This window comes from Talpa occidentalis, unplaced genomic scaffold, assembly GCF_014898055.3.
Source record: "Talpa occidentalis isolate TD23 unplaced genomic scaffold, MPIMG_talOcc4v2.1, whole genome shotgun sequence".
Lineage (NCBI taxonomy): Eukaryota > Metazoa > Chordata > Mammalia > Eulipotyphla > Talpidae > Talpa > Talpa occidentalis.
In genome coordinates this window covers 153,492,261-153,507,355 of record NW_026555331.1, presented here as the reverse complement: position 1 = coordinate 153,507,355, position 15,095 = coordinate 153,492,261, and the positions used below count along the sequence as shown (strand labels likewise).

The 15,095-nt window shown below is 64.9% G+C and overlaps 1 protein-coding gene across 11 annotated transcripts in view; it reads left to right on the top strand.

The window, feature by feature from the left end:
- KMT2C (lysine methyltransferase 2C) overlaps positions 1-12,645 on the top strand; it is a 181,217-nt gene extending 168,572 nt beyond the window's left edge. For 9 of the 11 annotated variants that reach the window (XM_037516187.2, XM_037516195.2, XM_037516170.2 and 6 more), the window contains exons 50-60: positions 661-910; positions 1,923-2,062; positions 2,394-2,498; positions 3,696-4,815; positions 5,475-5,611; positions 6,592-6,734; positions 6,933-7,101; positions 9,158-9,274; positions 9,527-9,600; positions 9,775-9,883; positions 10,923-12,645. In XM_037516187.2, the coding sequence (XP_037372084.1) occupies positions 661-910; positions 1,923-2,062; positions 2,394-2,498; positions 3,696-4,815; positions 5,475-5,611; positions 6,592-6,734; positions 6,933-7,101; positions 9,158-9,274; positions 9,527-9,600; positions 9,775-9,883; positions 10,923-11,015 (2,457 nt within the window). In that variant the 3' untranslated portion in view covers positions 11,016-12,645. Of the gene's footprint in view, positions 1-660; positions 911-1,922; positions 2,063-2,393; positions 2,499-3,695; positions 4,816-5,474; positions 5,612-6,591; positions 6,735-6,932; positions 7,102-9,157; positions 9,275-9,526; positions 9,601-9,774; positions 9,884-10,922 lie in introns of those variants that run through there. The other 2 variants (XM_037516201.2, XM_037516224.2) reach the window with 2 other exon arrangements.
- The last annotated feature ends 2,450 nt before the right edge of the window (positions 12,646-15,095 follow it).

The window sequence follows — 15,095 nt, the reverse complement described above, 5'->3', positions numbered from 1 at the left end:
GCAGGCAGGGCAGGCTCAGTGGGCCCTGAAGTCCTGAGGCAGCATCCAGCTGACCTCAGCTAAGCAGAGGCCAGAGGCAGGGTGAGCTCCTAGCTCTCACTCTAGAGGGACATCTGGCGACTGTTCACACACAGAAAGTGATTGAAAGTCGTGAACAGTCCACGTCCCGGGAGCAGTGGGTGCTCTCAGCAGGCCCTGGGTCACTGAGCAGGAGGCTTGAAACACTCAGCTCTGCCAGTGCCGGGGCTCATGGGCTGGCACATTTGGCGGGTTGGTCCCCAGCAGGACTCGGCAGGAGCGGCACCCCGAGTCCTTATGTCTGCCAGGCTCTTGTCCATGACAGGATGGGGTCCCTGGAGGGCTTTCTGAGCTGCCGAGGGAGGTGGGAGCTGGGCTCGCTCCCTGGGTGTATCCCAGGCTCAAACCCCGAGAAGGCGCCTGTCCCCCGTGGGAGGCGTGTGGCGGGAGCCCTGTGGAGTGGTGTTGATAAGGGCTCTGTCTGGGTGTGTCCCTGAAAGCATGCTTCTCTGGAGACTCTTGAGTTCTAAGCGAAGGCACCGCGTCTGCAGACTGCCCGCAGCAGGCAGGCGGCTCGGGTCCGGCCGAGTCTCTTCGGGCTCTGCTGCCACCCGGCGGTGACGCCTTCATTTTCTGTCCTAGAACATTAGCAGCGTTGTGGCTGCATTTTCCGATCTGCTCCACGTCCGCATCCCTAACAGCTATGAGGTTAGTAACGCTCCGGATGCTCCCTCCATGGGTGTGGCCAGTGGCCACAGAGTAAACCCAGGTGCGGAGTATCGACAGCATTTATTTCTTCGTGGGCCTCCACCAGGATCTGCGCACCCTCCCAGATCAGCCAGCTCTTACCGGCTGCAGCAGCCAAATGTTCCATTTCCTCCAGCAAGCGACGGTGAGCTGGTTCACGTTTTCCTGACCCACATTCATTCTTGACTCAAAGTTAAGCTTACTCTCCTGAAACTGAGTTAATTCTGTACCTGTGACGGGAGCATGCTGGCGTGGGCCCCTGGCAGATCACCGTGTGTGTGGTTTGCTCTCGTGGCATGACAGCCCTTCGTGCGTGCTGGCAGGTGGCCAGCAGGACCCGCTCACATCCACCCCACTGGCCACCCAAGGCCGCCCTGGCCGTGCCTGCGCAGCTGCTGTCCGGCTTCTCCCACCTCCTGTCCCACCAGCTCCTTGCGTCACGCTGCAGCTGGCACCTCTTCTTTTCTCAGTGCCTCCCACTGCCTCTGCCCTCCGCACCTACTGCTTGGCCCCTCCATGGGTGCTAACGCTTCCCTCTCCTGCGGCCTGGTTGGGCCTCACCCGTCCCTGCTTTCTCGGCCTCTCAGCTCTCACCAAGGGGTTCTCCCTGAGAGTCACCTGCCTTGGCTGAGGCCTCGTGGCCTCTGGCTACTTCTTGTACACATCTCCCCTCCTCCCTCTGCCTCCTGCCCGTGCGGACGACATATCTGAGGACGCCTCGCACTTTCGATACCTGTGTCCAGACTGACATTTCTCTCTTGACCCTTGGCCTGCCTCATTCCGCTCTCAGCTTTCCAAATCACGCTTAAGACTTTGCACACACCCCTCTCCATTGCTCACTAGATGGCCCTTAAACAGAGTCTCTTCCCACAGTCACTCTTGGTTCTTAGACCATCAGTCTGTCGTGGTGACTGGCCATGTCTGCCCAGCTGCTGGAACTGGGTGTCCACATTCCAGCTTGGGGCCCTGCTCTAGGACCCCCTGCCCCACACAGTAGATGCTCCAGAACCCCTGCTTAGACTGCAGCATGTTTGTTAAATAAGCGTAACGTCAGCTGAAGGAGCCAGCTGCTCTCGGTGGGTGTGGCCTGGGCCTGTGCCGTGAGACCCCAAGGGGCTGGCCCGCTGGCACTACTAACCACGGCCCTTTGCCTCCAGGCCTGTCGGGGTTCAGGGGCTCTGGCCGCGGGGCCGCAGAAGGCGCAGCTCTCGGGCCGCAGTGGTGCTCCCACTGCAAGGTGGTCGTGCTGGGGAGTGGCGTGCGGAAAACCTTCCGAGACCTGACCTTTGCCGGCAAGGTACTTGGCATTCCTTCTGGGGTGGCTTCTCGGCCGCGGCCCTCCTGCACCAGCGAGAGGCCATTCCCGCGGCTTGGGGCGAGGGCTGGGGGTGTCCTGAGAAGCACATGGCCTGGAAAATACGAGATGCAGGCAGATAGTGAGGTTTTCTGTGGTAGATTTGTTTTCTCTGTGCCTGAAATACGGTGCGCTGAATGTTGGCACAGTGCTGCCTTTTTGCTTTAAGGTAGCTACCTAGACTTCGGACAGCACGCGCAACAAACCAGTAACTGAGAGGGCTCATTTTCATTAACTTGTGACTTGAGACCCCACGCACTTCGCTGCTTTTCAGGACCCCCGGGAAAGCTGTGGTGGGGCGAGGGACGCCGTCTTCTGCAGCAATAACTGCTTCGTCCTCTACGCGTCGACATTGCAGGCAAAGCATTCAGAAAGCAAGGTACGGGGCGGCAGGTGATCAGCTGTGCCCGAGTGAGTGGCTTCCGGGATGCACTAGTGCCTAAAAGTGGGACTGAACCCCTCCCTCCGGAGAGCTCACTGTGCGGAACACCCCATGCAGGCACTGCTGGGGCGGGCGCCGGGAGGGCCTGGTTCCCGCTGCTGTTGCAGACTGAACTCGCACAGCCCGTTTGATCAGAATGGAAGGCTTGGATTTTATCTTTCAAAGTTGGGAACTAAAACACGAACACTACAGTCTTTAACTTTGCTCACCCAGCTACAGGCTGCAGGTGTAAACACTGCTTTTCTCTCCGCCCGTCCTGGTGAGAGAACCTGTTCGCAGGCAGCGCTTAGGTCACCCGCATCCTAGAGGACAAGGCACGATGCAGACACCCTGGCGGGGAGGGCCGCGGTGCGACTCCACTGCCGAGGCCTCACCTCAGCGCCTCGGTCCGGGCCTCGAGGTGCCGCTCACGCTCACGCGGGGATGGGGAGACGCTCTTCCGCAGCCGCTCCTCCACCTCAGTGCTCCGGCTGTTGCCCCTTCTCGGGAGAGTGTCGCAGACACTTTCCTCTTAGTGGCCCCCAGAGGAGTGAGATCCGAGCCCTGGACCAGATGCAGGCATTAAGCTAGGATCCCCAGCCCCTGTGGAGAGGGGCTGCCCACCAGACAGTGTCCTGTGTTGGGCAGTGCCTGCTGCTCTGGGCGTGGGCCTGGGGGCTGGGGGCACCTGGGACATGGGGACCTGCTGGTTGTACACCCTGTGTCTCAGAGGGCACTCTGAGCTGCTCTCGGGCGCCTCTCAGCGGCTGGATCAGTACTGACAGCCTCAGGTAAATTCACTATGGCTGCTCTGCTGACAAGGAACTCACCCCTGTGACATTTGTGCCAATTAATCAAGCCTAAGATCAGCCGCAGGAATTCCAGAGAGGTGGGGAGAAGCAATGGGAGGCACTTTGCAGAAATTCTTCCAGCTCCTTGTACACACTGAATGAGCTGACCCCCACTGCCGGGTGGGGCGGGGCCCGCGGGAGCCGTGGAGCAGAATATCTCCAGACACCCACCGAGGGACCTGTGTGACCTCCCTGCAGGGGTCCTCACCCCCGCCCCACCCCAGAGTCACATGCCGGGTGGGCCCCGGGCTTCTGTGTGAGCAAGAGTCTCTCACTGTTGTTTTCCTGGGTCTGTCTCAATCAGGACTCTGTTCCTTCACTGCCACCGTCGCCTGTAAAAGAGACGCCTTCCCGAGCCTTTCACCAGTACAGCAACAACATCTCCACGCTGGACGTGCACTGCCTGCCCCAGCTCCAGGACAAGGCCTCGCCGCCCGCCTCGCCGCCCATCGCTTTCCCACCTGCGTTCGAAGCGGCCAAGGTCGAGGCCAAGCCTGACGAGCTCAAGGTCACCGTCAAGCTGAAGCCCCGGCTGCGGACCGTGCACGGGGCCTTCGAGGACTGCCGGCCCATCAGCAAGAAGTGGCGGGGCATGAAGTGGAAGAAGTGGAGCATCCACATCGTGATCCCCAAGGGCACCTTCAAGCCGCCCTGCGAGGAGGAGATCGACGACTTCCTGAAGAAGCTGGGCACGTCCCTGAAGCCCGACCCGGTGCCCCGGGACTTCCGCAAGTGCTGCTTCTGCCACGAGGAGGGGGATGGCGTGACGGATGGCCCGGCCCGGCTGCTCAACCTGGACCTGGACCTGTGGGTGCACCTCAACTGCGCGCTGTGGTCCACCGAGGTCTACGAGACCCAGGCGGGCGCCCTCATCAACGTGGAGCTGGCGCTGCGCCGGGGCCTGCAGATGAAGTGCGTCTTCTGCCACAAGATGGGGGCCACCAGCGGCTGCCACCGCTTCCGCTGCACCAACATCTACCACTTCACCTGCGCCATCAAAGCGCAATGCATGTTCTTCAAGGACAAGACGATGCTCTGCCCGGCACACAGGCCCAAGGGCGTCCACGAGCAGGAGCTGAGCCACTTCGCTGTCTTCCGGCGGGTGTACGTGCAGCGGGACGAGGTCCGCCAGATTGCCAGCATCGTGCAGCGCGGCGAACGCGACCACACCTTCCGGGTGGGCAGCCTCATCTTCCACGCCATCGGCCAGCTGCTCCCGCAGCAGATGCAGGCCTTCCACTCCCCGAAGGCGCTCTTCCCCGTGGGCTACGAGGCCAGCCGCCTGTACTGGAGCTCGCGCTACCCCAACCGGCGCTGCCGCTACCTGTGCTCCATCGAGGAGCGGGACGGGCGCCCCGCCTTCGTCATCAGGGTGGTGGAGCAGGGCCACGAGGACCTCATCCTGAGCGACACTTCGCCGAAAGGTAGGGCCTCCCACCCGGCTGCATGTCCCCCCCCCCACCCCCACCCCCAGCTGCTCAGCCCAGCCTTGCAGGGGGCTGGCGGCTACTGTCTCGCATGGGTTTGGGCACAGGCCAGGGGCTCCCCGTGGGCAGCAGCTCGGGCTGCCCTCTGGTGACCCTCGCGGCACACCGTGGGCCTGGCGCCTCTCTGGCCTCAGGCCTGAGACCACTCTGGAGCTGGAAAGCACGTGTGCCGATCCGGGTGTAAGCGCAGGTTGTTATGTCCTGAGGCCTGATTTAAAAGCTGTAGGAGGTGACTCTGAAGGTCACCCCAGCGGGAGCGTCGGGATCCTGTGTTTTGACCCAGGGAGGAGGAGCGGGGTGCCTGCCGGGGTCTGCTTCGGCCGCTGCGAAGTGCGGATTCCAGACACAGTCCCCTTCTCAGCCACTCTCGCTGCCCCGCGCTCCCAGTGCAGCGGCTCCTCCTCCCTGGAAGTCCGTAAAGGCTTGAAAGTCAGCTGCCCCGTGGTGAGCAGGCGCCAGGCGGCTGAGGCTGCGTCCCCGCCTGCCCTGGGGGCCAGGAGCCCCAGACTCCCCGTCGTCCTGCTCTTGTTTCTGACCCGGCCCCTTCCCCATCACCAAGAGCGGCCTGGTCCTGACATCCGCGCTGTCGCCCACAGGTGTGTGGGATAAAATCCTGGAGCCCGTGGCCTGTGTGAGGAAGAAGTCGGAGATGCTCCAGCTCTTCCCGGCGTACCTGCGAGGCGAAGACCTGTTTGGCCTGACGGTCTCCGCGGTGGCTCGGATCGCCGAGTCGGTGAGCACTGCGCCTGCGTCCCTACACACCGCCTGGGGCCTGGGTTAAAGACCGGCAGGTGTGGGTGGGCACCGGCGGTCCGCAGGGGCCCACAGACAGGCTCGGTCCTCAGGTCCAGGCTGTGGGCACGGGGGCCGGCACCTGGCCTGGCAGAACACTGAGGTGCTGTCTCCTCTGTCCTTCCGCTGCCGCCCACGCCATGCTCTGCACCCAAGCGGCGGAGGTCCCGCCACCGGGCTGTGGCAGCTGCCCAGCAGGCAGTGGGCACCATGGCCACTCTGGTGTCTTGTGCAAGACCAGTGTGTCTGGCGACATGTCTGCACATGCACCTGTAGGTACCTGCGTGGGAGTAAGGCGTCATTTCCAGGAATACAGGGAGTCCTGGTGGGGGATCCTGTCTCCTGGAGAAGGAGGGGACACCCGGAAGGCCTCACTGAGTCACGTGCTGATCGTGTCTTGGCACGACCCCACCTGCGCACACGCACTGCACATGTCTGCAGGGAGCCAGACTCCTAGGACGTGACGCAGGAGGCCGACGTGCCGCAGGAGGCCGACCCAGAGCTTAGTTTGCCAATCGACCTTGCGTCTCCACCTCGACCCCAGGACTGAGCAACGCCCCCAGCCCCAGCCGAGCTGAGGGAGGCAGATGACACGTGCTGCACTTGGTGCCCAAGCTGTAGGGATGGGGAGCTGGAGTCACTCGCGCAAGTGTGCGCGTGAGTGTGTGCGTTCCTCACCACGGGAGGGGTGGCCCCCGCAGCCCTGGGGGACACAGGCAGGTGGCAGCTGCTCGAGCCGCACATGGTCCCTGCCTTCTTCGTGGTGCAGGGCCAGGCCCACCGCGTTCAGCTGGGGACCCGTGTGTCCCCGGCAGTGGCCCACGGGGCCCGAGCGGGTGGCCGGCGTCCGCCCGCTCTCAGGACCGTCGTCAGCCAGGGGCCACGTGGGCAGGCAGTGACCCTGTCCCGTGCTTCCCGCAGCTGCCCGGGGTGGAGGCGTGTGAGCACTACACCTTCCGCTACGGCCGGAACCCCCTCATGGAGCTGCCTCTCGCTGTCAACCCCACTGGCTGTGCCCGCGCCGAGCCCAAGATGAGCGCGCACGTCAAGAGGTTTGTGTTAAGGTATTTTGTTTTCACTTCACGTAGTGCAGCCCAGCGTCCGTGCGCGCGGCTTCCTGCTTGGCTTGTCTGCCGCTTACGAACCCTGCCGTCAGCTGCGCTGGGCCCGTGTGGGCGCGGGCTATGGGGTGCGGGCGGCCTGGCTGGGCCCGTCGGGGGAGCTTCAGTTGTCCTTCTGTCCCCCGCGCCCGTGGTCTGCAGGCCCCACACCCTGAACAGCACCAGCACCTCCAAGTCCTTCCAGAGCACAGTCACCGGGGAGCTGAACGCGCCCTACAGCAAGCAGTTCGTGCACTCCAAGTCCTCGCAGTACCGCAAGATGAAGACCGAGTGGAAGTCCAACGTGTACCTGGCCCGGTCCCGCATCCAGGTGAGGGGGGAGGCCAGCAGGACAGTGGCAAGGCCCCAGCTACGGGTCGGTCTTGCCATCAGTCCCGCTGGTCCCCATCCCGTGCTGCCTCCCACCTCCACCGGGCTCTCCTCGTGCTCAGGTCAGCCCTGAGCTGAAGCCTCGTGGGGAGTTCCGTCGTCCGTCATCTGCTTCTCCTCCCACCTGCCTGCTGGTCAGCTGCGTCCATGGGCAGGAGGCCCGTCTCCCCGGGCTCCCAGCAGTGTGTCCGTCGGCAGCAGCGGCTTCTCCCTGAGCTGGGCCCTGCAATGCCCCGCGTGTCGGTGGCAGGTCGTCGGCTGTCGCGCCCCTGGCGAGGGTCATGTTACTCACGGCGCAGCCCCACTCACAGGGCGCTTGGGGGTCTCTTGTATCCTTGGGGCGTCTAGGCCAGCCACGTCTCCCTGGTGAGGTTTCAGTGTGGAGGCCATGAGTCCCCCTGGCAGCGGCTGTTCTCCCCTGTGCAGTGGACACTGTCCTGGCCCTGCAGTGTGCCGGCTGCTGGCCGCTGGCTGGTTGCCCTCCTGCGGGCCATACAGTGGCCTGTGTCCATCTGGGCCACGCAGTCTGTGCGCAGAGGCTGTCCTGTGTGAGCGCAGCGTCGTCTCAGCTCTGGCCGGGTGGGGCTGTGCTCTTCCGCGCCGTGCACGACCCCTGTGGAGGTGCCGCGTCGCGCTGTGCGCCTGCTGTCCGCCCGCCGGGGCGCTGCTCCGCATCCTCGCCTGCGCCCGCATGGCCTACGCAGGGTGCGCTTCCTCTCCGCCGACTCCGCCCGAAGCGAGCGGATGAGCCGCGTGACGTCTCCAGAGGACGGTTCAGGGCCCACGCCCGGTGCTTGGGGGTGGCCTCAGGAGCCCGTGCGCATCCTTCCCCTGCGGGGCTGCCCCTCACGGCCCTGTTGCCGCGGGAACTGTTGTGTTGGGAGGCTCCGGCTGGAATAGGGCGCGGATGCGGCCGCCCCCGCCCCCACCCCCATTGTCAGCGTGGTGTTTGTCCGGCACTTGGACGCTGAGCAGGAGCGTGCGGCGCATAGTGGGGTGGCGGGGAGCCCTGCGGTGTTCCCTCGGCAGCCTCGGGTTCTGCCCCGGGGTCAACTCCCTCTCATCGCGCCCTGGGCTTCAGAGCAAAGCGTGTTTCCTGGTCGTCTCTGGCTTCCAGGGGCCGAGCCAGACCTGAGACCAGCGCCGGTGTGGGCAGTGCTGGGTCAGCCTGCGCTGTGCAGCCTGGGAACGGAGTGGACATCCGCAGCGTCCTGGGACGCCCCTGCTCTGGCCCACCCAAGGGAATGCTGTCCGCGTGGACCTGAGGGCCAAGACGCTGCGGCATGGCCTGCAGGATGGCCGGGCCCCTCGCCCTGGTGATGACCAGGGATCCACGCTGGGCTAGGTGTTGGGGCCGGCCCCTGCGCCTCTGGGCACTTTTTTATTTTTTTTTTAAAGATTTATTTATTTATGCCTACAAGAACCAGGGTACGGGCCATAGGTGTGGGGAGGGTGAGGATTCACCAGAGACAGTGGGGAGCAGAACAGGCAGATCCACTGAAGTCCACTGCTCAGGGGAGCAGCGGGGAGACAGGAGAGGTCTGCTGCGCCCTGTGGGTAGTTCCCTGGCCAGCAGGGATCGAACCCACGCTGCAGAGGCCGGGGACAGCTGCACAGTGCTGTGGTCAACCCGCTGCGCCACCAGGGAGGCTCCTCTGGGCACTTTCTAAGGGGATAGCACCCCACGTGGGCTTCCTCTGCGCATGAAAGGGCCAGCGCGCGCCCAGGATGGCCTGTGCCGTGACGTGAGGTCAGGCCGGGGGTGCCGGAGCCGACGGCTCCCAGGTTCTCCCCCCCGGTCATCTCTGGACTCTGACTCCCACCTGGGTTCCCCTCTAGCTATCAGTTCTGTGAAACCCTCCTGGAGACAGTGGGATAGAGTAAGCCCCGGCCGCTGTCAGGCCCTGGCCAGCTGGCGTTGGCGCGGCTTGTCCAGCGAGGGGGACCTGGGGGCGGGGGCGCGGGGCCTGGGCCGCACTCACGCTGGGCTGTCGCAGGGCCTGGGCCTGTACGCGGCCAGAGACATCGAGAAGCACACCATGGTCATCGAGTACATTGGGACCATCATCCGCAACGAGGTCGCTAACCGGAAGGAGAAGCTCTACGAGTCCCAGGTGCGTGCGGCGGGGGCTCACCTGGCAGGCGCGGGATGGACCCCACGGCCTGGAGTCCCGTGTCTGCCACCAGCCTGGCCTTCGGTCACTGCCACTTCCCGGAGACCTGCCGTGGACGGGCTGGACTTATGGCCCTGCCGGCCGGCGGGTCCCCTCGTCCCCGTGGACGCTGTTGACCGGCAGCCCTTCAGGGGCCGCGGCTCTGGCTCGGCAGCCCTCGGCTCCAGCGTGGACGTGCGCCTTGTCTTGCAGAACCGGGGCGTGTACATGTTCCGGATGGACAACGACCACGTGATTGACGCCACCCTCACTGGGGGGCCTGCCAGGTGAGCCGGCGGGCAAGGCCTGGGCAGAGGGGCGGGAACGAGCCTCCCCTGGGCTGGCTGCGCTCCTGCCGAGCCCTCGGTGGGCAGGCGGCGTCGCGGGGAGACCCCGGGAGCTGGAAGCGGCGGCTCCCCGCCCGCCTCGACAGTGAGCCCTTCTCCGCACGGCGGCCGCAGGTACATCAACCACTCGTGTGCGCCCAACTGCGTGGCCGAAGTGGTGACCTTCGAGCGAGGTCACAAAATCATCATCAGCTCCAACCGCAGGATCCAGAAAGGAGAAGAGGTACCGTGTGGGCTCCGGTGGGGGGGGGGGGGGCCCTTGGCCACCCTGTCCTCCCTCCCCCCCGCAGCACCCCCCCCCCCGCCGGCCGCTCTTGGCCCCGGGGTCAGCCCCACGCCCCGGGAGGGCATCCCTGGCTGCTCCCCGCCGGGCAGGGCGGTGCCGGCCCCGCTGCTGTCGCCGAGCTGGCGCGGGCGTCCTGGGCCTTGGCGGCTCCTGGGCGCCGCGGCGGGGCCCACGCGGGTCTCGCGGGAGCAGACTTCGGGCTTTGGCCGGTTGGCGCTCCTTGTCCTTGGACAAGGGACCTTTGCAGCCTTGGTCCCCCGGCGGCTTCGGCCCACCCGCTCCCCTGCTGAGGCTGTGGGTCTCAATGGCCCCGCTCCTTACGGTTCTGGTTCTGGTTCTGGACTTCGTCTTTCACAGATGCGGTCAGCACCGATCTCAGGGCCTTGGGGACTGTGGGCCTAGGACAGGGGCCGCCAGGAGCCCCCGCGCCAGCGCCCTGGTTTCTGCTGGGGTGACCAGCTTGGGTCTTCCCTCGGCCGGCGCCGCAGCCCTCGGTGCCCCGAGCTGCGGGGTTGGGCGTGTGGTCGGTGATCTTTGTGGGATCCCCTTTGTAAATCAAGAATCGACCCCAAGGCCCATGGCCCGTCTCCGGCGTCCCCCTTGATGAGAAAGTGCGGGAAAGCAGGCGCGAGCCCGGGCGGGGGTGGGGGCCGCAGAGCACCCCGGCCTCGGGGTGGGTGCAGACCCCGCCAGGCGGCCGCGTCCTGCCCCTTTGTGCTCGGCGCCTCGAGTCCGTGCGCCTCCGGCCGCCGGCTGGCGTGACGCGCTGGGGGGTGGTCGTCGCCCCGAGAGCCGCTCCCGGGTGGACGGCCTCGGCGTGGGCGGCCTGACCCGGGGCCCGGAGCCGCCCCTCTGCCGGCCGCTGACCGGGCGTCGGCGCGCAGGGCCGGGCGGGGGGAGGTGGGAAGGGGCCGGGGCCGCCCGGGGTGGGGGGGCGGCCGGGCCGGGCCGCTGACCCGTGTCTTTGCATGGGCAGCTCTGCTACGACTACAAGTTCGACTTCGAGGACGACCAGCACAAGATCCCCTGCCACTGCGGCGCCGTCAACTGCCGCAAGTGGATGAACTGAGCGGCCCGGCGGACAGACTTGTCCTTCCCCCTCGATGACTTTGCAAACGCGCTTCTGGGCGCCGGCCCCGCGGCCTCGGGAGACACGGCCCGGCGGCGGGCCGGGCGCCGCAGACGGCCCAGCACTTTCGTTCTTCTTTCCTTTTCCCTTTCTTCCGTGGGTGGGTTTGTTTCGTTTCGTCTTTTCGTCTCACTAAGGAGCAACTTACTGGGGCAAAGAGCCGAAGGCCGCCCTGCCGCCGCGCGGGGCGCCTCTATGAATGTAAGACTGAGATCACCAGCGAGCGAGAGCCCGGGTGCTGGCCGCGGCCTTACGGAGGGGCCGGGCCCTCCGACCCCGTCGCAGACGCGTCGACGCCACTGAACAAGGAATGTACCGGGGAGACTTCCTTAGGGCTAGAGCTAAGGGATAATAACTTGCACTAAATACATTTAAATACTTGATTCCATGAGTCAGTTTATTGTAGTTTTTGATTTCTGTAAAATAAGAGAAACTTTTTGTATTTATTATTGAGTAAGTGAATGAAGCTATTTTTAAATAAAAGTTAGAGGAAAGCCAAGCTGCTGCTGTTACCTGCAGAACTAACCAACCCTGTTACTTTGTACAAACGTGTAAATATTTTGAGAAAAATGACAGTATAAAAATAGTTATTGACCAAATGCTACCAGGCTCTGCAGCAGCGCGGGTGCTTACACGATGTTCCTGGGGATGTCACAATATAATTTTGTTATTAAACACGCCCTTCTGGTTCTGTAATAACCAAAACGTCAACCTGGAGTGTTTGGGGGCTTTTTGGAAACCGGGGTCTACTAGGACTGACTTGTTTTATACACACCTCCCTTCTGTCGGGGCAGAGCGTCCGCTCCGACGACGACTTTTCTAGCTGTTTTGGTAACGGAAACTAATTTTTTCATATTATATTGTCGCATCCCTACTTCTTGAGTCAGGTTTTTTTGTGCTTACAATTTGTGATAACTGTGAATAACTGCTTCAAAGACACCCAAATGGAGCTGAAATTTTCTTCAGCAAAGTAGTTTTGAGTAGAACTCCGTTGCAAGCCGCCGAGAATCATGTAAACACGACAGGATCATGTAGCAGGAGCGCAAGCGGAATCTCTAGCCTTCTAGCTCCACAGAAATTGAAAACGAAAAAAAAAAAACCACAGGTGATTCGCTCGCAGCTGCAGGGTCCGCGACGGGCTTTTGAAAGATGTAATTTTAAAATGTGTTTGTATGGACGTTTGTTTACATTTCTTTAATAAAAAAGGACACACTGTTTTGTGTTTGCTTGTAGAGACTTAATCAGCATCTTGAACCAGGTTAGCTTTTTATTTTGTACTTAAAGTTCTGGTACTGGCGCTCCGGGGGGGGGGGGGCGTCCCTACCTGGCAGAGCGCCCGACTGTACATACTCCCCCCAGGCGGCCGTCCGGACCGCGTCCCGTGTACCGCGCCCGCCACCCCGCCAGTATTTGTTGCGTTCTGTATAATAGTGCGTCGTGTGGGCGAAGTGGGCCTTTTGAAGTATACAGAGTGTTATGGGTTTTGGAACTTGTGGACAGATTTAGAAGATCATTTACAAATAAAATATTTTACATCTACGGAGAGCCGCCTGCGTCTCTTACTGTCCGGGGCGCGCTGGGCCTCCGGCCTCTCCGAGGCCTCGGGGTGTTTCCGTCTCGGGGCCGGCTGACCTCGGGGGCCGGCGCCCGCCACTGAGGTCGGGCTCGTGCCGCCGGCCCCTTCAGCAGCCCTCGGCCGGGGGCGCGGGCCTGCCCTCTTGTCCGGGGCTTGGTTTTCGGCTGCGCCTGTCCCCGTTCGGCCCGCGAGGGCGGGCGCCCGGCGGCCCCGGCTCGGACAGCCCCTTCCCAGGATTGTCCGCGGCTCGCGGCGACGAGGGCGTCTGTTCCTGCGCCTGAGCAGGCCGGGGCTTGGCGTCTTTTGGGGGTGTTTGCCGAGGTCCGGTTGATGCCAGTAGGCCTCACGCCCTGGTCGACTTTTTCCCCCCGAGGCAGCGCTTCCCGACGCGCTCGCCTGCTGGCTGCGGGGGTGTGGACGCGTCTCAGGAGGCTTAAAGAACGAGAAATTGCTCTGAACACCCCGCTCCGTTTCTAAACAGACTCTCACCTCTGGGCTTCGTGAGCACCCGAGAGCAACAAGCTTTGTTTTGCTGAGCTGTGTAGACTCTCGGGGCGCCTGCCATCCGACCAGAGCCCGCGGGGAGCCCTGGCTGGGCGGGCCTGGCGGTAGCCTGGCCTTTGGCCTCAGACCTGACCTGTACGGTCAAGAGTCGAGTCAGGAGACTCCCGGTGCCACCTGCCACCAGGCCGAGGAGCCCAGGGGCCCTGGGCACGCAGGAGGCAGCCGCCCCGGGCCCCGTCTTCCTGCAGCAGCGCCGGGAGCACCCCCGGGATGCAGGTCGGAGCCCCCTCGAGGCCTGGATCGCGCAGTGGCAGTGCCAGGACAACCCCCTGCTGCCGCGGAGCCCGAGAGCCTGGTCTCCGGGTCTCCCAAGGCCCCGAGGAAGGGCGGCACCGTGGAGCGGAGCACGAAGGGCCTGTGCCAGGAGCCAGCAGGCGAGTGTGGGGGACCCAAGTGCCTGGGCCGCCCCAGACAGGGCTACGAGCCCAGCCCCGGGGGGGGGGGGGCTGGGGGTGGCATGCAGTGGGGAGGGCACGGGAGGTGGTGGCCTGGGGCTGCTCAGGCGGTTGCGCTGCTCTCCCCGGTCCCCCACCCACCCGGGGCCGCTCGGGGTCTTTGGCCTGGCTCGGCCTTCCCCGGGAGCGTCTCCCCGCGCCGGAGGGCCTTTGTGAAAAACCGCTCCCGTGGGGGAGCACATCGGGGCACCCCGGCTCCAGGCACCCTGAAAAGAGCCCCACCAGAGCCCCGCGGCAGCACCCGCGAGGACACTGAGGTGCGCGGAGAGGCCTGGCGTTGCCCTTTCTGCTCGAGCGAAAGGACCGAGATGTCCCTTCGGGAGGAGCCGGGCCTCCAGCACGCGGAGCCCGGCCTGTGACCCGCGCGGGTCCGGAGCGCTGCAGAGGCCGGGCCCGCTCCTGCTTGCGGACAGGCCGCGCCCGGCCAGCGCTACCCGCACGGCACCAGGCGTGGCGAGGACCCGGCGGAGCCCGCGCTCGGGGAGCGGCTGGAGGTGAGTGGGGGCGGGGGCTGCTCGGGCGGCCTCCCCGACCGACCGGGCACCGCGGGCGTTTGTGACGGCGGCTTCTTGCTGCTGCCGGTACCGCCGGCCCGAGAGCTTCCCCGCCTGCCGAGCGCGCGGTTGTGTGTGGGGCTGGGGCGCGCGCCCCGCGCTGGACCCTGCCGGCGGTTCGGTTCCCCGGCCGTGCTGCCGACCGGCGAGGGGGCTGCCCCGCGGGCCCAGCCTGCGCCCCTCGCGGCTGAGCGATGGCGGCCCGTGTGGCCCCCCGCAACTGCGCCTGGCCGTCCCGCGAGCCTCGCTTGGCCCGCGGAGGCTGACACGCGGCCGCACTCAAGTGGAGGCGCCTGCGCGGACCCGCGGCTCCGAGGGTCCCCACCTCACGGGGCTTGGGCCGTCTCTGGGCAGCAGGGGACCGCCGCCCGTGGGGGCTGTCCTGCGTTCCCGGCCCTGGGGCGGGGTTGGTCCCGGGGCCCCAGCCAGCCGCCCCCGCCCCCGGACGCCAACAGCAGAACTGGCCCGGCGGAACCTCTCCTGCCGCCCGGTTCCGTTTCCTTCAACGCCTCAGTGGTTGTCTCTTGGCCCAGGTTCATTTCGAGACTCTTTCTGCCGCCGCTGGACTTTCTGCGCTGTCACCGTGGGCTTCCAGGTCCCGCCCCTTGAGTCTTCCCCGCTGGGTGACGGCACCACAGGCCCCAGGGAGCGGGCCCAGCCCAGGGGCCTCGTCCAGGGCTGCTGCTCCCCTCAGGTGACGTGGTCAGGGGGCCGCCTCCGGCCTGGCAGCCGCTCCTTGAGAATTTAGTTTCCCTGAACTGGTGGGCCGCGCGGCCCCCTGGGGACGAGGCGCCTGGCCCGGCCCCTCCGCTGCCCTGAGGATGGCCCGGTGCCATCCTGCCCCGGCTCCGCAGGCTGTGCCCTAAAAAGC